The 22,981-nt window shown below is 47.8% G+C and overlaps 1 protein-coding gene across 1 annotated transcript in view; it reads right to left on the reverse strand.

Annotated features, from left to right (window-relative positions):
* Positions 1-2,459: 2,459 nt before the first annotated feature.
* LOC115462061 (FERM and PDZ domain-containing protein 1-like) overlaps positions 2,460-22,981 on the reverse strand; it is a 48,301-nt gene continuing 27,779 nt past the window's right edge. The window contains exon 3 of the mRNA XM_030192106.1: positions 2,460-5,116. Within this exon, the coding sequence (XP_030047966.1) occupies positions 2,715-5,116 (2,402 nt within the window). The 3' untranslated portion in view covers positions 2,460-2,714. The remainder of the gene's footprint in view (positions 5,117-22,981) is intronic.

The following is a 22,981-nucleotide window of genomic DNA, read 5'->3' on the forward strand; positions in this document are numbered from 1 at the left end:
CATGGCAAGGCGAGTCCGCAATCCGCTGCTGGATCCTATTCTCCAGGTCGGAGGCACGCAGCCATGAGAGTCTGCGCATCACCACACCTTGAGCAGCGGCCCTGGAAGCAACATCAAAGGTGTCGTACACCCCTCTGGCCAGGAATTTTCTGCACGCCTTACAGCTGCCTGACCACCTCCTGAAATGGCTTGGCTTGCTCAGGAGGGAGCTTATCCACCAAGCCCGCCAGCTGCCGCACATTATTCCGCATATGTATGCTCGTGTAGAGCTGGTAGGACTGGATTTTGGCCACGAGCATAGAAGAATGGTAGGCCTTCCTCCCAAAGGAGTCTAAGGTTCTAGAGTCCTTGCCCGGGGGCGCCGAAGCATGCTCCCTAGAACTCTTAGCCTTCTTTAGGGCCAAATCCACAACTCCAGAGTCGTGAGGCAACTGAGTGCGCATCAGCTCTGGGTCCCCATGGATCCGGTACTGGGACTCGATCTTCTTGGGAATGTGGGGATTACTTAATGGCTTGGTCCAGTTCACCAGCAATGTCTTTTTGAGGACATGATGCATGGGTACTGTGGACGCTTCCTTAGGTGGAGAAGGATAGTCCAGGAGCTCAAACATTTCAGCCCTGGGCTCGTCCTCCACAACCACCGGGAAGGGGATGGCTGTAGACATCTCCTGGACAAAGGCCGCAAAAGACAGACTCTCGGGAGGAGAAAGCTGCCTTTCAGGGGAGGGAGTGGGATCAGAAGGAAGGCCCTCAGACTCCTCGTCAGAGAAATATCTGATGTCCTCCTCCTCTTCCCACGAGGCCTCACCATCGGTATCAGACACAAGTTCACGGACCTGTGTCTGAAGCCGAGCCCGGCTCGACTCCGTGGAACCACGGCCACGGTGTGAGCGACGAGAGGTAGACTCCCGCGTCCGCACCGGCGAAGCTCCCTCCACCGACGTCGTCGGGGAGCCTTCCTGGGAGGCGACCGCAGTCGGTACCGCACGCGGCACCGATGTCGGTGACCTCACCCCGGGCAAGGGGCCAGCCGGCGCCTCACTCGACGGTACCGGTGGTGCAAGCACCCCCGGTACCGGAGGGGAAGGGCGCAACAGCTCTCCCAGAATCTCTGGGAGAACGGCCCGGACACTCTCGTGCAGAGCGGCTGTGGAGAAAGACGTGGAAGCCAATGCAGGTGTCGATGTCAGAGTCTGTTCCGGGCGTGGAGGCTGTTCCGGGCTGTCCATAGTGGAGCGCATCGACACCTCTTGAACAGAGGGTGAGCGGTCCTCTCGGTGCTGATGCCTACTGGGTGCCGACTCCCTCGGCGACCCAGAGCTGTCGGTACCGATGCGGGAAGGAGACCTGTGTCGATGCTTCTTCGACTTTTTGGGATGAAGCATGTCACCGGAGCTTCCCGGCACCGACGAGGAGGACGTAGAATCCAGCCGTCGCTTCCTCGGGGCCGAGGCCGAAGAAGGTCGGTCTCGGGGGGGGGGGGGGGCTGTACCGCAGGAGCCCTCAGGGTAGGGGGAGACCCACCCGAAGGCTCACCGCCACCAGCAGGGGAATGGACAGCCCTCACCTGCACTCCAGTCGAAGCACCACTGTCCGACGACATCAGCAGAAGTGGAGGTCCCGGTACCACCGACGCCGACGCAGCCTTCCGATGTCTCAGCCCCGATGCAGAGGGTCGATGCCTCGATGCACTCGATGCAGTCGCGGCCGAGGACGGAGATCTGGACGCTGTCGACGTCGATGCACTCGATACTCCCAGTGCCGATGCCGACAAAGAGCCCAAGAACAAAACTTTCCACTGGGCCAATCTCGCTACCTGAGTCCGCTTTTGTAAAAGGGCGCACAGACTACAGGCCTGCGGGCGGTGCCCAGCCCCCAGACACTGAAGACACAACGCGTGCCTGTCAGTGAGCGACAGTACCCGGGCGCACTGGGTACACTTCTTGAAGCCGCTGGGAGACTTCGATGACATGGGCGGAAAAATCACGCCGGCGAAATCAAAACTCGTAATTGCGGTAGGCACCAAAAAGAGGGGGAGAAAAAAATTCAACCCGAGGCCTCAAAAGGGCCTACCCCGAAGACGAAAAGAAACTTAATGGGGCAAAAACTGAAAATAGAGGAAAGGGAAAAAGACCGAAAAGGTCTTCTTCCGAAATCCTTTTTTTTTTTTTTTCGTAGCGAAAAGTCAAAAGAGATGCGTGAGGTCAACTTAAGGGGCGCGAACGGCGTAACACGACCGTACCGAGCGCGGACAAAAGAAGACTGGCCGGCACGAGCCGGTTTCGGGCGGGAAGACGGCCGCGCATGCGCGGTGCGCATCGGCGCGCAAGGGCTAGCAAAGGCTTTTGCTAGTGAAGATTCCGATTGGAGGGGCTGCCGTGGACGTCACCCATCAGTGAGAACAAGCAGCCTGCTTGTCCTCGGAGAATATTATAATTTAAATGTGTAGCTCTCCAATCTAAACATGAGCATTTACACCAGCTCTATGGTTGGCCTAAGGGCTCATGCGTATTTACCAGGCTATGCTAGTAATTTCTAAAGAAAAGTAGGTACCTACTTTTTTTTTTAATGGAATCAGAGCTAAATAAGTGTGTTCATGGCATCTTTATAGAATTACCCTTACAGAGTTAACATGAGCTAACAGACACTAATCACTTTTCAAACTCTAAATCACCTTTTGGTATAATAGACTTTGAGGTAATTTTTGGTGATGCTCATGTCCTGAACTGCTGTGTAAGGCAGAACACTGCAGCAGTAAGGGCAGTGCACTGGTGAGACAAAAGCTGAAAGCTTAGATCCTGGCAGCCTTTCCCACAAGTCTCACTGGCAGCCTGTACAAATTCATTGTAGGTGCAAACAACAGCTTTGAGATCTGAGAGAACCTCGGCCTGCCTGCTCATGCAGCAGCCACAGTCTACGAACTGGAAGCATGCTCTGGTCAGCTGAAGCAGGTTCTGGAAGGTCTCCTGGACTGTGTCTTGCATCAGTTCAGGGGACTGCTTCCTGCTGATAACCTTCTGACAACTGGATATCAGCTTCCGAGATTCAGCGCACAGTGTATATTTCTCTTCAGAAAACTGCAATGCACATTTGTCCTGCAGATGCTTCAATCCATTGCCTGAAAATTCCTCTATAATTTTTTTTAACGCTTGTATATTATCTTGTAACTGGTTAAAATCAGCTGGCAGGTTAAATGTTCTATCCTGTAACTGACTCAGAGCTTTGAAGTGGGTTTCTGATCTCGTAACACTTTCATCTGCCTGCAATTCAGAGTTCATATTGGGACTGTGCAGGCTGAAAGGGCTCAAGTTAATGGATGATAAGCTTACTGAAGAAGGTGGAACTGTCATTGGTAGTGACGGTGATATATTTTCTTCAGAATTTACATTTTCACCATCTACCTCTGCGTCAAGGCCACGGAAACAGGTAGCATAAGACAAATGACAACTGCACTTCTCCACCCTCTCTTTTGGAACCGTTACGCTTTTAATGCTTGTAAAATCCAAAGAGCTGTCCATACTGTTGCTTGCAGAGCTATTTTTGTCTCTATTATGATTGAAGCAGAAGAATGACTGTTTAGAATGAACTGAAGGATCTTCTCTTGTGGCTCCTGAAATATTACTATGGTGCAAAAAACGGTGTAATAGTTCCAAGAGAGGCTGCTGATTTCTCTGTAGTGTCCTCTCTTGTTTCGACAGAGGAGTAGTGTGTAACCAAACCTGGTCATCATTAAACTCTACACGCAGAGACGATGTATCCTTTACAATTTGGCTATTAGGGGACTCTGGAGGATTATACATGTTCTGAAAAGATTCTGAGCTTATGGGCAAATACTGGCCGTCAACTTCAGGTAGAGCTTCACCCAAAACCAGGACATCAGAGTCAGTGCTTTCCAAGAGAGGCTCTCCTTCACCTCTTTGCACTGAACCTGTTTGCTGACTGTTAAAATATGATGCTTTGTGACTTTTATTTTCTTTAAGTGCAGACATCATGGAAAAGCAAGCAAGTATGCCAGAAATACTGTTTACATCAAAACGCAACTCAGTATTAGAGAAACCAGGGTATTTCTTACCCTCAGCCTCTCTAGAAGATTCATCATGTAGGTTTTTGCAGCCTCTTTCTTGAAATAAAGCGTTACCACCTTTGTTTATAATACGTTGTTCTGTTTTTTCTGTTTCAACAGAAGTCACTCCTTGCTCACTCTGTTTGCTCTCAGGTATAGAGGAAGCTGCTTCTGGATACACTAACTGTCTGCTTCTACCCTGGGTCACTGGAACAAAAGACACTTCAACACAAGGACTTAAAACCTCTGTCTGACTTACATTATCAAGTATGTGATAGAACTCTGGTCCATCTTGTGCTTTCGCATTACGTGTTCTATTTTCCCTCCTTTTCTGTTCATTTTTTACTATACTCGTCATGGAGTTATCGGTTTCACAAAGTGGATGACTGTGTTGAGAAATATTCCTCCTATTTACTTCAACCTGTTCTTTCTGACTGTTCGAAGTGATACTTTCCAGCCATGACGTTACTTCAGAACAACTTCTTCGCCTCTTTTGGTCTGACAGACACAGAGGATTACAAAGATTTTTGTTGTCCTCTACATCAGCTTCATAATAAGAGGCTGGCTTACTTTCTTGTTGACCGGTGACACGGACAGCTGTAATTGAATGAACAACAGCATCAGTCACTGATTTGGTTTCCATGGTGTCGGGCTCCATTTCTATCAAGCTGGAGGTAGAGTTTTTATTTTTGGTTTCTTTCCAGTGTGTGGGGTGGGCGAGTGGTTTGGTTTCCAGGAGTGCAGGCTCTCCCTCAGTGCTTTGCAAGGAAGAAATGGTTGGAGAGTAAGAGCGTGAGGACAAGCAGGGCTCTTTTTCAATGGTAACTAAAGAGCAGGAGGGTGAAAAGGGAAATGTAACCTGCGAGGTATAGTTTGTTTGTAAGAAAGATCTTCGCTTTCTTAGGCTTTTTGCAGGACTTTCTGTCTCTTTTCCTCTTTCTGGTTCTTCTTCTTCGCTTTGACTTGCCATGTAATTGTTTATAGAATTAAAGCAGTGGGTATCATTCAGATAAGAGAATTTACTTGCATGCTCCATAGAGACACCCTTAGAACCTATAGAAAAAAAGGGTAAAAAGATATAAAATATATAATTAAAGCAGCATAAATAAATAACAGCACTAAATAAAAGGAGTATGACCAACCAACGAATTCCAACCTGTGCTGTAAATATGATCTTACCACATACTCAAAGGATTTTGTTTGGCCATTTTTACTTTTCATTTCATCAAACCATTTGAGAAGCACTTATCAAATGTCTTACATTTCTGATATGGACAAGTCTTACCATGTCTACTGTAAGAATCCAAAACCTTGGACAACATGCACTACATAACAAATGTCAATCAGGTATGCTCCAGCTATAGAAAGTGGCTTTATTGTGTTCAGCTCAGAAATCTGTCCAGTTCCTTACAAATCACAATATGGAGAGAAGAAATAAGCCTATGTATTACACATCATCATTAACATGGAGGGGCATTTTCGATATGACGTGTAAATACGACTTTGGACGTTTTGCTAAAAACATCCAAAAATCAAGTAGTGAAAATGACCATTTTCAAACCATAACAACATCTATCTTTTTTCTTTGAAAACTGACCATTTCCTAAATGTTGTTGTGCTTAGTACATCTATCTTTTTGGACCATTAAAAAAATAAAAGTCCAAGTGAAAAACTCACAAAATCAAGCCATTGGGACGTAGGAGGGACCAGCGTTCCTAGTAGACTGGCCACAAAGACATCCCAGCAGAACAGTGGGGCGGGCATTCTAGGGGGCACTGTAGTGGACTTCACATAAAAGGTCACAGGTACACATCTCACTATTATTCCCTTATATTGTATGGTGAACCCTTCAAAACCTAAGAAAAATCTACTGTACCCAACTATATACCACTACAATAGGCCTTATGCCTGCAGGTGTCACCTATATGTGCGTACAGTAGGTTTAGTTTTTTTGGGGGGTGGGGGGCTGACAGTTTCCACTACAAGTGTAATAGAATGGATTATGGGCTTGGGTCACCTTCTCTACAGTGCACAGCACCCACCACTAGGCTGTTCCAGGAACCTGTTTGCTGCTCTAGTAGGACTGGCCATAACATCTGAAGCTGTCATAGAGGCTGGTATGTACCGTTTCATTTACATTTCGCAGGGTGGGAGGGGATGAGTGACCATTGAAGGAGTAAGGGGGCGTCATTCCTTTATTCCTGCAGTGGTCATTTGGTTATTTAGGACACTTTTTGTGGCATATTCGTTAACAAAATAGGTCTAGACCAAAATGTCCAACTTATAGCCCTGGATGTTTTTGTTTTGTTCTATTATGACAGAAAAACATCCAAGTGTTAGGAACGCCCAGATCCAGCCCTTACCACACCTCTGACATGCCCCCTTGTGATTTGAACTCACTTCTGATGGACTTCATAGAAAAAAAGTCTAAAAATTGGTTTTGAAAATACCAGTTTGGACGTTTTTGTGATAAAAATGTCCAAATGCAGATTTATGCCACTTTTAGGACGTTTTTTTTCTTTTGAAAATGAGCATCATTGATTGCTTTGATCATGCTTCAACATGAGGAGCTGAAATATGCTTCCCACTTTTAGCTGTAATCACATGAAAAAGTGAAATATTGTATGGATACTATGCTACAGTTTGGAGGGTAGGATAAGCACTTAGGTGTCCTTTTACTACAGTGTGGCAAAAGGTGGCCTATGGTAGTGTGGGCACGTGTATTTGGTGCGTGCCAGGTCAGTTTTTACCGCGTCTGGGAGAAAGGGCCGGAAAAAGGGCCTGTGATAAAATTAAAACTAGCATGTGCCTATTTATGGCCTGAACCCTTAACACCATCCATTGATCTAGTGGTAAGGGCTAACACACTACATGTGCAGTGATCGGTTGGCACACACCAACTGACAAATAACGCCGGAAACGCAGCACAAGGTAGGAAATTAAAAACATAATTTGTCAGGGCATTATGGGTGAACACCAAATCCAAAATTACCACCAAGGGGGCAAACTAGCCTGGCAGTAGTCTTGTTTTGGTGCATGCTGCATGCGCATAGAGCCTACCGTGCCTTTGTAAAAGGGCCCCTTAGTTCTTGGAATTGTGAGACACTTTTGTTCACTTATTTGAACACATTTGTTAGAATTAGAGATCCATGTCTTGTGAAATACTACTGCGAAACTAGTGCTGAAAAATTACCATGGCATGCTCAAAGTAAAGAGCATGCAAATTCATTCCGCATTACAATATGGCAGTATTTTTGCTGCTCAGTATAAAATACCAACTTTCCTGTCAGTGCCTGAGCGGTGATTGACAGGCACTTGACAGGAAAGGTTGAAAATTAATGGCTCTAGAACATTATTTAACGAGTTCTATTACTGGTTCTTAAATATTGCTTTCCCTTCCGTCTCATTGTCTTGCAGTAGCCACTTCCTCATCCTTATTCTTTATTTTTTCTCCTCCCCCCTCTTATTTCTCTTTATCCAGCTACTTATTTATTTTAAACATTTCATTTTAAGTTCTTTTTTTTTTTTTAATAAATTTAAATCAATATTTCAAGAATTTACACTTGATCAAAAAAAGTGTTATAACAATCAAACAATAAATGTAATATAATAAGACATATATAATAACACTCAAGTCCACATTATATTGGATTCCATGATCACTAATAAGGAGGAAAATTAAGGTAAAATGAATTTTTTAAGGTAAAATAACACCTAGGTGGACAGGGAATTTAAACAATTACACTCCTTCAGCTCTTTTAGAGGCAACAAATGATGTTAAATGGGAAGGTTCCATGAACACATATTTAACAGAGTTCTTTCTGAATTACATTTCAACTGTTTTACCATTGATAACTTAATTGCCATTGTTTATTGTACATCTTCAATGACACTGGATTGAATGTACTTCTAATTCTCAAGTTGTTGTAAACCAAGAGTTTTTTCACTTTGTTTTATTGCATTTTGTTATTGAAAACTTCAATAAAATTTATTTAAAAAAAGAAAATTTAAATAACAAATAAAAGCATGCCGTAGCAACATCCCCTCAACCCGTGGCCCGACAAACATCCAGACTATCCTGAAACTAACTGGTTAAGTGCTGTTGCAATTGGATTACTGAAATGCTCTCTTTAGAGGACTTAGGCAAAGGGAAATGAAGAGGCTTCAACCAATACAGAATGTTGCAGTTAAGTTGATATTTCAGGCCAAAAAATATGACCATGTGACACCACTTCTAAAAGCTGAACAATGGTTACTGATTGACTGTTATAGAACACAAAATTTTGGTTCATAAAATTAATCATACAGATTCACCGCAATTTCTTTCACATTATCTAATTCCCTATATTCCAAGACTAGCTCTGTTCAGCAAACTCAGTTAGTTGTTCCTTCCTTTTGATAAATTAACTTGAATGTTTTTCGTGAATCAGTGTTTAGTATGGTGGGACTTACATTTGGGAATGACCTTCCTGTAGCTTTACGCATGGAACCTTCTTTGTTAAAATTTTAAAAGGCTCTTAAGACAAATTTATTTCAATTGGTATGATCATATGCTGGGGGTATGGAAGCACAGTGGCTGGATGATACTTTCTATATCTTTCTTTTCTTTATGAATATTGGAGTTCTTTTCTGATTCATGGAATTTTATTGTACACCGCTTTGATGGTTCTTTCTAAGTGGATAATCAAATAAAATGAACCTTGAATATCTACACTTGGCCTGCTAATCAGGGTTTCAGAAGGCAGGAAACTTTTCTGCTCGTCTAAACTCCTTCCACCATTTATCCCATGGAGCTTGCATTATCATAACTGGATTAGAATTGATCAAATTCATTTCCTCACCTTTAGTTTTAGAAATATATAGGTAAATAAATATTAATCTTCTGCGGTCAGTGGTATTTTTAAACACTGGCAGTGGTGGTCAAATAATATCTGGATAGTAACATAGTAGATGACGGCAGAAAAAGACCTGCATGGTCCATCCAGTCTGCCCACCAAGACAAACTCATATGTGTATACCTTACCTTGATTTGTACCTGCCTTATTCAGGGCACAGACCGTACAAGTCTGCCCAGCAGTACTTCCCGCCTCCCAACCACCAGTCCCGCCTCCCATCACCGGCTCTGGCATAGACCGTATAAGTCTGCCCTCCACTATCCTCGCCTCCCAACCACCAACCCCTCTTCCCCCTACCTGCTCCGCCACCCAAGTTCGGCTAAGCTTCTGAGGATCCATTCCTTTTGCACAGGATTCCTTTATGCATATCCCACGCATGTTTGAATTCCGTTACCATTTTCATCTCCACCATCTCCCGCAGGAGGGCATTCCAAGCATCCACCACCCTCTCCGTGAAAAAATACTTCCTGACATCTTTCTTGAGTCTGCCCCCCTTCAATCTCATTTCATGTCCTCTCGTTCTACTGCCTTCCCATCTCCGGAAAAGACTTGATTGCGGATTAATACCTTTCAAATATTTGAACGTCTGTATCATATCACCCCTGTTCCTCCTTTCCTCCAGGGTATACATGTTCAGGTCAGCAAGTCTCTCTTCATACATCTTGGAACGCAAATCCCGTACCATTCTCGTAGCTTTTCTTTGCACTGCTTCCATTTTTTTAACATCCTTCGCAAGGTACGGCCTCCAAAACTGAACACAATACTCCAGGTGGGGCCTCACCAACGACTTGTACAGGGGCATCAACACTTCCTTTCTTCTGCTGATCATACCTCTCTCTATACAGCCTAGCAACCTTCTCGCTACGGCCACTGCCTTGTCACACTGTTTCGTTGCCTTCAGATCCTCGGATACTATCACACCAAGATCCCTCTCCCCCTCAGTACCTATCAGACTCTCACCGCCTAACACATAAGTCTCTCTTGGGTTTCTACTCCCTAAGTGCATCACTTTGCATTTCTTCGCATTGAATTTTAATTGCCAAACCTTAGACCATTCTTCTAGCTTCCTCAGATCCTTTTTCATGCTTTCCACTCCCTCCCAGGTGTCCACACTGTTGCAAATCTTAGTATCATCTGCAAATAGGCAAACTTTACCTTCTAACCCTTCGGCAATGTCACTCACAAATATATTGAACAGAATCGGCCCCAGCACCGATCCCTGAGGCACTCCATTACTCACCTTTCCCTCCTCCGAGCGAACTCCGTTTACCACCACCCTCTGTCGTCTGTCCGTCAACCAGTTCCTAATCCAGTTCACCACTTCGGGACCTATCTTCAGCCCATCAAGTTTATTTAAGAGCCTCCTGTGGGGAACCGTGTCAAAAGCTTTGCTAAAATCTAAGTAGATTACGTCTATAACATGTCGATGATTCAATTCTCCAGTTACCCAATCAAAGAATTCAATGAGATTCGTTTGACACGATTTCCCTCTGGTAAAACCATGTTGTCTCGGATCCAGCAACTTATTGGCTTCCAGGAAATTCACTATCCTTTCCTTCAGCATCGCTTCCATTACTTTTCCAATAACCGAAGTGAGGCTTACCAGCCTGTAGTTTCCAGCTTCTTCCCTATCACCACTTTTGTGAAGAGGGACCACATCCGCCGTTCTCCAATCCCTCGGAACCTCTCCCGTCTCCAAGGATTTATTAAACAAATCTTTAAGAGGACCCGCCAGAACCTCTCTGAGCTCCCTCAATATTCTGGGGTGGATCCCGTCCGGTCCCATGGCTTTGTCCACCTTTAGCTTTCCAAGTTGTTGATACACACTCTTTTCAGCATCACTATCTGGATTGTGGCTGATGATGAAATATCTGGATAAGGGCTGGATATTTAAAAAAAAAGAAAAAAAGAAATAAGTTCCCCCTCCCTAATATTCAGCTCGTGGCAGTCAGCAGTTTTAAAGCCACTGACTGCCACAGGCTGAATCTAACCCAAATATTCAACATCAGGCTATGTCCAGCCACTGGCATTGAATGTTTGGTTGAGCTGCACACTGAAATTATGTGGGTACTAGTCGATATTCACTGCTGGCACCCCCTTAGCTAATGGGGCAAAGTTAGGACTGTCTTTTGTGCAGTCCTACTTGCCTGGTTAGCTATGAGGCCACCAGCACTGGATATGGCCAATGCCCACATAACTGCTGGCTCCTCCCCACTACTTCACCCATGGATTGCTCCAGCATTAACTTCACAGTGCCACAACACTCAGAGGCACCAGCACTGGATATGGCCAATGCCCACAAAACTGCTGGCTCCTCCCCACTACTTCACCCATGGATTGCTCCAGCATTAACTTCACAGTGCCACAACACTCAGAGGGCATATTCAGCGGCACTGAACGTCAATGGACGGCCCACTGATCAGGGTTTCAGTGGGCAGAAGTTTCTCTTGCTCATGTAAACCCCTTTGAACATCTTCTCCTGGGCTCCTAAGTTTTCAGCTCAAAGATAGGTCCAGAGGGGAGTGGAGTAGTAGCCTAATGGATAGTGTAGTGAGCTGAGACCCTGGGGGACTGGGCTCAATTCCCACTATGGCTGCTTGTGACCTTGGGCAAGTCACATAACCCTCCACTGCCCCAGGTGCAAAACCTAGATTGTGAGCCCACTAGGGACAAAAAAATTTCCTATGTATAATAAATGTAAACCACTTTGGTTGTACAACAGAAAGGCAATATATCAAATCTCTGACCCTTTACCCCCCCCCCCCCCCCCTCCACACTTACCATTTTGTGTCTGTATGTGTTTCTGCACCTGTGTCCCTGTCTGTCATACAGTGAGTGTTCCTGTGTATATCAGTGTGTCTGGACTGCCATTATGCAGCACATCTGCGTGCTGGTGGAAAGAACAGAATGGTCAATACGACTGATCTCAATAGCCGGTCTGTGCAGACCATGCTACTGCAGGCATGCATGGAACAGCATGCCTGGAGGAGACAGTTTTACCAGAGGATATATATGCCCAGGACCCAATTCACAAATCTCACTGATGAGAAGTACCTCAGCAAGTTCAGATTTGACAAGGCAGCAATCCACCATTTCTGTCAGCAGACTGACCCTTTCTCCAGTCTACCAAACCGAGGGGATAGCCTGTGCCAGTACATCTAAAAGATAGTGCAGCAGGCAAATATGGGCCTCATAGAAGGCGCCACAAAAATTGTGAACTCTTCTCTTTCTAATGGGCAACTACCAACAGCATTAAAAAGGGCAGTGGTGCGTCCTTTGTTAAAGAATAACCTTGACCAGGACAAACTTGAAAGTTACCGGCCAGTATCCAAGTAACATCCCATTTCTAGGAAAACTTATAGAACAAACAGTCTGAGTTCAACTCAGTGGTTGGCTAGAAGAGAGAAACTGGCTAGATCTATGTCAATCTGGATTCAGACCTGGTTATGGAACAGAAACGGTCCTTGTATCCCTACTAGATGATCTTCACAGAAATCGAGATGGGGGATTTGCCTCTGTGTTAGTACTGCTAGATTTCTCAGCAGCTTTTCACACTGTGGATCATGAAATCATGCTAGCACGACTGACAGAAACAGGTATCAATGGAACAGTACTTACTTGGTTCAGATAAGACAGGCAACAATCTATAATATTTGGCAGCAACTCATAGACAACATAGGCACTCACCTGTGGGATACCACAAGGATTGATACTGTCACCTAATTCTGTTCAATATCTACCTCAAGCCACTAGCTGAGCTGATTTGGTCAATGGACACTCAGTTCTACTCATATCCATTGAACCTGACTTACCTACAGTCCTGAATAAACCTGTCTAACATCAATTCAAGAATGGGCTAAACACAACAAACTTTGCCTGAACCCAAGTAAAACTGAGCTTCTCTGGGTACCTAAAACAAGTGGATACATACCTGACATCAAAATCTCTTTTGAGAAGTACGAACTCCCCCTCAGATCACAAGTCAGGAACCTTGGAATACAGTTAGATTCAATACTTACTCTGATTCCCCAAATCCAAGCAACCTTCAAGAGCTGCTTCTACTATTTGTGACAGCTATTCTGCCTCTCTTTACATCGAGAAGGTAAATCTTATCCCAGTTGTACATGCCATGATAACATCAAGACTGGATTACTGTAATGCACTCTATAACGGTCTGACTACAAAGGGCCTGCAATAGCTCCAGCTGATTCAGAATGCTGCAGCAAGACTAATAGAAGGTTGCAAGCGATATGACCACACCACACCATTTTTGCAAAAACTTCACTGGTTACCAGTATAATACAGGGCTAAATTTAAAACTCTATGTCTGATCTTCAAGGCCCTTAAAGGACATGACCCCAAGTATCTGAAGAATAGGATGATCCTCTACAAACCTCCAAGGACACTAAGGTCCTCCTAAGGAGTATCCCTAACCACACCCTCTCCAAAATACATTACACGATGTAATACCTGCAAGTGAGCCTTCTCCAGAGTAGTCCCCACACTCTGGAATGCACTCCCTGAAAGGCTCCGCTTAACACAAGACTATCTCTACTTCCGGAAGCAGGTGAAAGCTTGGCTCTTCAACCAGGCCTTTAATGGCAGAAGTAACTAACTTGTTAGTCTCACTCACAAACACAAGGAGTGACACGGGCTGCACATACTGCAGAAGGACATGTTTTTAACATTTTGTATTTGCAGTCTCTTACTGCCCCTGATGCAACCAGTCATTCTGGCGAAACATGGCCATGTTGGGCATTTTGTGTTGAACCTCTGGGAGCTTTTAAAGCATCAATAAAGACTGTATTTTTTCATAAGGTCTGCCTTTTTGTTTTATCTTCCATGCTGGTAGGCAGATGATCTAAAACCCTGCGCTATTCCAAACAGTGCTCTAAAAATAGTGCTGGAATAGCACGGGGCATTCCTGGACCTATGATCAGAGATAATTGAATGCAAATTTAAGCATGCAATTCTCTCTGATCATGGGGTAGAAATGAGGGAGGATTGTGCCTGAGCGCAATCCTCCCGCACTTGTTTGACAGGTCTGGGCTGTACCTCTTAAGCTCTGATAGTAGTGGTTCTAACTGCTTTCCTCTGCTGCATTTATTTTTGTGCTGCTTCTTTCTTTCTTCTATTTAATTTTCCTTTTCTGAAGGATTACAAAATAAGGGGCCCTATTAATAAGGTGCGATGAAAAATGGCCTGTGGTAGTTTAGACGCGTGTTTTGGGCACACGTAAAATCATTTTTCAGTGCACCTGTAAAAAATGCCTTTTTAAAATTTTTGCCAAAAATGGATGTGCAGCAAAATGAAAATTGCCGTGCATCCATTTTAGGTCTGAGACCTTACCAACAGCCATTGACCTAGCAGTAAGGTCTCACGCAGTAGCCAGGCGGTAATGGTCTAGACACGTAAAATGCCGATTACCGCCCAATTACTGCCCGCATGCCAGAAAATAAAAATGAAATTACCGCATGGGCCACGCGGTATCTCAGAACTGCCGCACACTGGATGCGCATAGGTGCTTACGCAGCTTAGTAAAAGGGCCCCTAAATAACTACGTAAATTAAGCGGTGCACAAGTTTACACTTTTTTCTCCTGTAGATTTTTGTTATCAGCGGTGTCATTAGAAATAGGCGCCTACCTATTTGTAATGCACTGTAGCTGCCTAACAGCCTATAGCAATGTCCTCTTCTGGTGGGCTGCCTGTCTTTAATACTTTCTTACGGTAAGAGCAGAATTGTGTATACAAGGAAGGTAAAATTATGTATCATACCTGATAATTTTCTTTCCATTAATCATAGCTGATCAATCCATAGACTGGTGGGTTGTGTCCATCTACCAGCAGGTGGAGATAGAGAGCAAACTTTTGCCTCCCTATATGTGGTCATGTGCTGCCGGAAACTCCTCAGTATGTCGATATCAAAGCTCCATCCGCAGGACTCGGCACTTAGAGAATTACACCCACAAAGGGACACTCTGCCCAGCTCACCACCGCCGAAACGGGGGAGGGGAATTAACCCAGCTCATCCCCACACAAGTGGGGGAGGGGAATCCGTCCAGCTCATCCCCGCGGAGCGGGGGAGGGACACCACACCCGCCGATGCGGGGGGATCTGGCTTATCCTGCAACCGCAACCGCGGGAGGAGCTGACTGACCCTAACACCGCCGAAGCGGGAGGGGTACAAAGCTGCCCTACAGCCGCACGAAGCGGGAGGGAGTGCCGGCAGAATTTTAAGTCTCAATCCAGCCCCGTAAAACGGAGGGGAGAGGAATGCAGCAGCTCACTGTAACACAAACTCGTCTCAACTCTTGAAGAATCCAATTGAAAAAACTTGAACACGAAGTCTTCCTGAAGTAACTGAAGACTAAGCTTGAACCTGAAATGCAACCAGAATATAAACAGTACAGATATCTGGGAGGGGCTATGGATTGATCAGCTATGATTAATGGAAAGAAAATTATCAGGTATGATACATAATTTTACCTTCCATATCATCATGCTGATCAATCCATAGACTGGTGGGATGTACCGAAGCAGTACTCACCCAGGGCGGGACATTGAAATCCCTGACCTCAACACTGAAGCTCCAAACCGGGCCTCCGCCCGTGCCGCCACAGTCAAGCGGTAATGCTTGGAAAATGTATGGGCCGATGCCCAAGTTGCCGCCTTGCATATCTCTTCCAAGGAGACGGACCCGGCCTCTGCCATCGAGGCCGCCTGAGCTCTAGTGGAGTGAGCCTTCAGCTGGATAGGCGGCACCTTCCCCGCGGCCACATAAGCCGCTGCAATGGCTTCCTTGACCCATCTTGCCACTGTAGGCTTAGCAGCCTGCAGACCCTTACGAGGACCTGCAAACAGGACAAACAGATGATCCGACTTCCGGAAATCATTGGTCACTTCCAAATATCTGATGATGACTCGTCTCACATCCAGATATTTGAGAGCAGAGTATTCCTCTGGGTAGTCCTCCCTACGAAAGGAAGGGAGACAGAGCTGCTGATTCACATGGAAGCGAGAAACAATCTTGGGCAGGAAGGAAGGCACTGTACGAATAGTCACTCCTGCCTCAGTGACCTGCAGAAAAGGCTCTCGACATGAGAGTGCCTGGAGCTCGGAAACTCTTCTGGCTGAAGTGATAGCCACCAAAAAGACTGCTTTCAACGTCAGGTCTTTCAGAGATGCCCTCGACAAGGGTTCAAAAGGCGGCTTCTGTAATGCTCTTAGCACCAGGTTGAGATTCCACGCAGGCACCACCGAGTGCAGAGGAGGGCACAGGTGATTAACTCCCTTGAGAAAACACACCACATCTGGCTGCGAAGCCAGGGAAGCACCCTTTAGGCGGCCCCTGAAGCAAGCCAGGGCCGCTACCTGGACTTTAAGGGAACTGAGCGACAGGCCTTTCTCCAGACCTTCTTGCAGGAATGCCAACACTGAAGAAATTGGAGCAGTGAATGGAGAACATGAGCCTGCTTCACACCACGCTGCAAAGGTACGCCAAACCCTGGCGTAAGCAGTAGAAGTAGAGCGCTTCCTCGCTCTCAGCATAGTGGCGATGACCTTGTCTGAGAAGCCCTTCTTCCTCAGACGCTGCCGCTCAACAGCCAGGCCGTAAGACCAAAGGGGGAGGGATCCACCATCACCACGGGACCCTGATGTAACAGACCCTGCTCCACTGGCAGCTGCAGAGGATCGTCGACTGAGAGCCTGATCAAGTCCGCATACCAGGGACGTCTGGGCCAATCCGGACCGACCAGGATTATCCGGCCCGGATGCTTTGCCACCCGGTCTAGCACCCTGCCCAACATGGGCCAGGGCGGGAACACATAGAGGAGCTCTTGTGTCGGCCACTGTTGGAGAAGAGCATCTACTCCCAGGGATCGAGGGTCCCGTCCTCTGCTGAAAAAGCGCGGCACTTGGCAATTGGCCGATGACGCCATCAGATCTAGGCTCGGTTGGCCCCAGCGCTTCGTGATGCCCAAGAACGCCTGAGCAGATAACTGCCACTCTCCGGGCTCCAAGGTATGGCGACTGAGAAAGTCCGCCTTGACATTCATGAGTCCGGCAATGTGGGCCGCTGACAGCTGTTCCAGGTTCGCTTCCGCCCACTGGCATAGATTCATGGCCTCCTTGGCTAGAGGGGCGCTCTTGGTACCTCCCTGGCGGTTGACATAGGCCACAGCCGTGGCATTGTCCGACAGGACCCGTACTGGCTTCAACGCCAGTACCGGGATGAACTCCAAAAGCGCCAACCGAATGGCTCTGAGTTCCAGGAGGTTGATAGACCACTTTGCCTCTGCAGGAGACCAGAGCCCCTGCGCTGTCCTTCCCAAGCAGTGGGCTCCCCAGCCCGACAAAGAGGCGTCCGTCGTGACGACAATCCACTCCGGGGTCACCAGAGGCATTCCTGCAGACAACTTGTCTGTCTGCGTCTACCAGCTCAGCGCCTTGCACACTGCTGGGTCCAAGGGAAGGCGCACAGCATAATCCTCCGACATCGGAGTCCAGCGCTGCAGCAGAGAGTGTTGTAGTGGTCTCATATGAGCCCTGGCCCAGGGCACTACTTCCATCGTGGCCGTCATAGAGCCCAACAGCTGCACATAGTCCCAAGCCCGAAGAGGAGAGGCTACTAGGAACTGGTCCACCTGAGCCTGAAGCTTGACAATCCGATTGTCTGGCAGGAACACTCTGCCCACTTGGGTGTCGAATCGAACTCCCAGATACTACAGGGACTGAGTTGGGCGCAGCTGGCTTTTCTCCCAGTTGATGATCCACCCCAGGGAGCTCAAAAGAGCAACCACCCGGTTCACAGCTTTGCCGCACTCTGCATAAGAGGGGGCTCGGATCAACCAGTCGTCCAGATAAGGATGGACTTGTACTCCTTCCTTCCTCAGGAAGGCCGCGATGACCACCATTACTTTGGAGAAGGTCCGCGGAGCAGTAGCCAACCCGAACGGGAGGGCTCTGAACTGGAAGTGTCGGCCCAGTACTGCAAAACGCAGAAAGCGTTGATGAGGAGGCCAGATGGGAATATGCAAGTACGCTTCCTTGATGTCCAAGGATGCCAGGTACTCCCCTGCCTTCACTGCCGCTATAACAGAGCGGAAAGTCTCCATGCGAAAGTGCCGAACTTTCAAGGCCCGATTGACCCCTTTGAGGTCGAGGATAGGCCGTATAGAACCTCCTTTCTTTGGTACCACAAAGTAAACGGAGTAACGACCCTTGCCAAGCTGATTTTCTGGCACCGGAACGACCGCACCCAGGCGGATCAGATTGTCCAAGGTCTGCTGCACTGCCACAGCTTTGACCGGAGACTTGCAGGGAGAGAGTACAAACCCGTCTCTTAAGGGTCGGCAGAACTCTAGCTTGTAGCCGTCTCTGATGATTTCCAGCACCCAAGCGTCTGAAGTTATTGTGGTCCACTCGCCCAGAAACGAGGACAGCCGTCCTCCAATCTGCACTGGGGTGTGGACCAAGGCCCCGTCATTGGGTACGAGACCCTGGGGGAGGACCGGAGGGAGCACCTCCGGGACGGCGGTCTCTGCGAAAGGAATGCTGCTTGGGGGAGAAGTTCCTCTTGAAGGAAGAGGAGGCAGAAGAGCCCGACCTGCCCGGGCGGTACCGACGGGCTTCCTGAAACCGTCCTCTGGAGGTACCGGGGCGAGTACTAGCCCGAGCCCTGACCTCTGGTAACTTCTTGCCCTTAGACGTGCCGAGATCGGTCACGATTTTGTCCAGCTCGACCCCAAAGAGCAGCTTGCCTTTAAAAGGCAATCTAGCCAGGCGGGATTTAGAGGCGTGGTCAGCAGACCAATGCTTCAGCCAAAGCCACCGCCGCGCAGAGATTGTCTGAGCCATGCCTTTAGCTGAGGCCCTCAAGACATCATACAGCAAGTCTGCCAAATAGGCCAAGACCGATTCCAGGGCCGGCCAATCAGCCCTCAAGGAATGATCCGAGGGGGAAGCCCGCTGCACCATAGTCAGGCTCGCCCTGGCCACATAGGAGCCGCAAACTGAGGCCTGCAAACTTAAAGCAGCCGCCTCAAAGGACGACCTTAAGGCCGCCTCCAATCTTCTGTCTTGGGCGTCCTTTAGGGCCGTGCCACCTTCCACCGGCAACGCCGTTTTCTTAGTCACCGCAGTGATTAAAGAATCCACGGTGGGCCACAGATAGGCCTCACGTTCACTTTCAGGCAAAGGATAGAGGCGGGACATAGCCCTAGCCACTTTAAGGTTCGCTTCCGGGACATCCCATTGAGCCGAAATTAAGGTGTGCATGGCATCATGCACGTGGAAGGTTCTAGGCGGGCGCTTCGTCCCCAGCATAATGGCCGAGCCAACAGGGGCTGAGGGAGAGACGTCCTCCGGAGAGGAAATCTTCAAAATGCCCATGGCCTGCACTAACAGGTTGGGCAAATCCTCTGAGCTAAAGAGCCGCGCTGCAGAGGGGTCATCCGCTCCATCCGAGCGGGGATCCGTCTCCTCCAAGGAATCCGCAAAGGACCGTTGGGAGAACTCAGAAACGCTGCCCTCATCTACATCGGAGGAGACAAAGTCCTCCAAGGCCTGGGAATCAACCCGAGGGCGTTTACCTCCGGGGGCCTCAACCTCTTTACCAGACGAGGGAGCAGGGGCAGCGTTTTGCATAAGGAAGGCCTGATGCAGCAGCAAAACAAACTCGGGGGAGAAACCCCCAGACTGTGCTTCCGCAGCCTGGGCTACAGCCCTAGACGCACCCTCAACCGGCGCTCGCAAGAGCGGGGGAGAGACATGCTGCGCATCCAAGATGGCGTCCGGCGCGACACTCCGCGAAGGAGCCGCGCGGGAAGAACGGCGCTTAACTTTAGCCGCTTTTGTGCCGTCGCCCAAATTAAGGGCGTTCATGGCATTAACGTCTCCCACCTCAAGGGCGGCCCAAGAAGAAGCCGTCCGAGCCGCGTGGCCGGCCAAGATGGCGGAGGCGAGCAGCGGGGGATGGGCATTTATGGCGGGAAAAACCGCCACACCGGAGGAAGGACCGGGACACTCATCGGTCACGAAACCGTCACCCAACAAGGGCGAATCAGACTTTAAGACCCCCGCATCCCCTCTAGAAGCGCACAAGCGATCCGGGGAGCGACTCTTTGCGCCCTCGCCCTCCGACGCCATAGGCCACATGGAGATCAATCGGGGAACCCCCTGTCCGCTATAAAAAGGTAAAAATTACCTGCTTTCCGCTCCGAGCTGTAACGACCTGGTGTCCCAGTGAGTAGCTGCAATAAACGTTTAAATAAACGTCGAAATAAACGCCTTTAAGGACGTTACAATTTTTTTTTTTTTTTTTTTTAATGGAGCCAGCGGGAGGGGGGAGAAAAGGAGGGACCTGGCGCCACCAGGTTTGCACTTGCTCAAGAAGAGCCCTCAACCCCAGGCACTCAACAAAACCTAAAAATTAGGCTTGGAGGCCTAGCCAGAGCTGCTGCTGTGTGTGACCACCACCTGCTGAGATAGAGAACATACTGGGGAGTTTCCGGCAGCACATGACCACATATAGGGAGGCAAAAGTTTGCTCTCTATCTCCACCTGCTGGTAGATGGACACAACCCACCAGTCTATGGATTGATCAGCATGATGATATGGAATGTCAAGTTACCTCTCTTTCAGAGCAGGTATTTCAATTGTATGAGAATCTGCTGTAATTTATATAAGCTCTTGTCACCTCTGGGGTAGTCTCATGTATTTTCTAGACATCAGCTGAATTTCTGGTCTGAGGATCTCAGTTCTTTTTCTCAGCTGAGGAATGAGCTTTCTTTGAGGGCTGATTTCAAGTTCCGATTTGTTCTTCTGTAAGCCAGACTCCTTTGCTCCAAGCTAAAGAAGCTAGCTCCCATTTCCTATGGAAGCTATTTAAAAAAAAGGAGGAAATTATTCTGATCTGGATCAGACCATCATATTTCACAACAATGGTAGTTCAACTGTGTCTCTTATCTGCACTGTTCGATGGTATTTCAAACTGAATATAACTTACTTGTCTTCTATTCTAAGCCTCATGGGCTCTATGTTTCATCCTAACTTACTCATTCATTTGCTGAGGAAGGTGATTTAGGATACTCTACCGTAAATTGATATACAATGATGTTTCTATTTTGGATTTTCTGCCAATTGCACAGCTTTACCATTCGATCTGTGGTATGCTCGTGCTATGGTAAACACTTGCATTACTCTCTTGTGTTGCACACTTGCAACTTACCCCTCTGCAGGTTTTTGCTCAGTGTAACCTTCTATGTTATTCAGCTGCACCAATTTCCTGTGTTTAATGGTTGCAGCTGCCTCCTGGGCTGCACTCTTCCAGCAAACTCCTATGCTCTGCTATTCAAACAATCGCCTGTGCTATGTAATTTTGGCAATTTCATGTGCTGCTTAGTGGAAGCATCCTTCTGGGATGCTTAGTCAAAGCAACCATCAGCAATCACATGTGCTGCACAGTGGTGAAAATCTCCTATGTTGCGTAGTGGCAGCAACCTCCTGAGTTATGAGCTGACAGGAACCGCCAGCCTCCTCTGATGCATAGTGGCAGCATCTTCTTGAGTTGCATGGTGGCAGCTTCCTCCTTTGTTGCACAGTAATAGCAGTTGCACAGTGACAACAGGCTACTGTGTTTCAGGGTTGCATTTATCATCTGTGTTCCACAGCTACACCAGCCACTTGTGTGGCTCACCTGTAAGAATCTATTTGAGTAGTTCTCTCACAGCAGTTCCTGTGTTCTCAGCAACAGCTTCTGGTGTTGCCCTTGTGTTTTGCATAGCTACAACATCCACATCAGCTCCATTGCTGCCATCCTACCTGTATTACTCAGCTGGATGCATTCTGCCACTAAAATACCTAGTTTTCTAGCACCTTCTACAGTTGGCTGAATGTCATAGCTGCCTGAGACTTATTCCAGAAATTAGCAGTACAGCATGGCAGTTTTGATAACCTATATGGTACTCTGGTTATAGTGGCCTCTAGGGCAACTTTTACCTTTAGGGCACAGATACAGTGGCTGTAGATGTGACACTGATGGAATAGCTGTGTATTTGGTACACGTAGCATCCTCAGGCGTGGCTTCAAGATGCACCATCCTCAGGTTGACTAGGATTAAGCACACTCAGGGCTGTTCCACACACAGTCATGGTTTCAGATGCAGCAGCCATAGGCGTGGCTTCAGGTGCAGTGTTTACAGGGGTGGCTTCAGTTGCAGCCTCTACAGTTCTGCAACAGATACAGTTGCCACCTGTATGGCACCAGTTGTTGTAACTTCCTATATGATTCAAGAGCAGTCGCCTGTATGTCAACAGCTGCTGCAGCCAATTCTATACTACCAACTCCTACAGCATCACCTAACGCACCAACCTATATGAACACCCATTATGCCTGCATGTAGGGCACCAGTTGCCGCACTCACCTCTTTGGCATCAGCTGATGCAGTCACATCTATAGCACTAGCTCCAGCAGCTGCCGGTATAACTCCACCTACATTTTTTCCTGTATGGTACCTCATACAGTGGCGGCCTGCATCTCTCCAGTTACAACTCCCACGTCTATGGCTCCAGTTGTCGTACTCACTTGTATGTCATCTGCTCCTCTATTCCTCCAAGTGTCAGGTTCTCAGGTTCAGAGCCCGCGGGGCCGGGCTCTGGAGCAAACGTGAGCCCTTGGGCTGCTGCCGAGGAGCGAAAGCAGCAGGCAAAACCCACCAACCAACACTGGGCAAGCACACCGGCAGGGACTGCAGGTACTGCCCAGCGAACCGGAACACATGGACTGGAATCCTGGACTGGAATCCCCTGGACTGGAGGACACAGGACTGGAACACCGGACTGGAGCACACCGGACTGGTCCACACAGCTTCACCTGCACTTAGCTACTAAGCCCCCCAAGAGTTGAGCTCCTGGGTTCGAGTAGCCGGCAGGACTTACTGGATACCGGATGACATAGGGACCAGGACTGGAAACAGAAGTGCTTCTAAACCTAAACTGATCTACGTGCTCCCAAGCCCTAAAC

This window comes from Microcaecilia unicolor, chromosome 2, assembly GCF_901765095.1.
Source record: "Microcaecilia unicolor chromosome 2, aMicUni1.1, whole genome shotgun sequence".
In the NCBI taxonomy this organism is placed as follows: domain Eukaryota; kingdom Metazoa; phylum Chordata; class Amphibia; order Gymnophiona; family Siphonopidae; genus Microcaecilia; species Microcaecilia unicolor.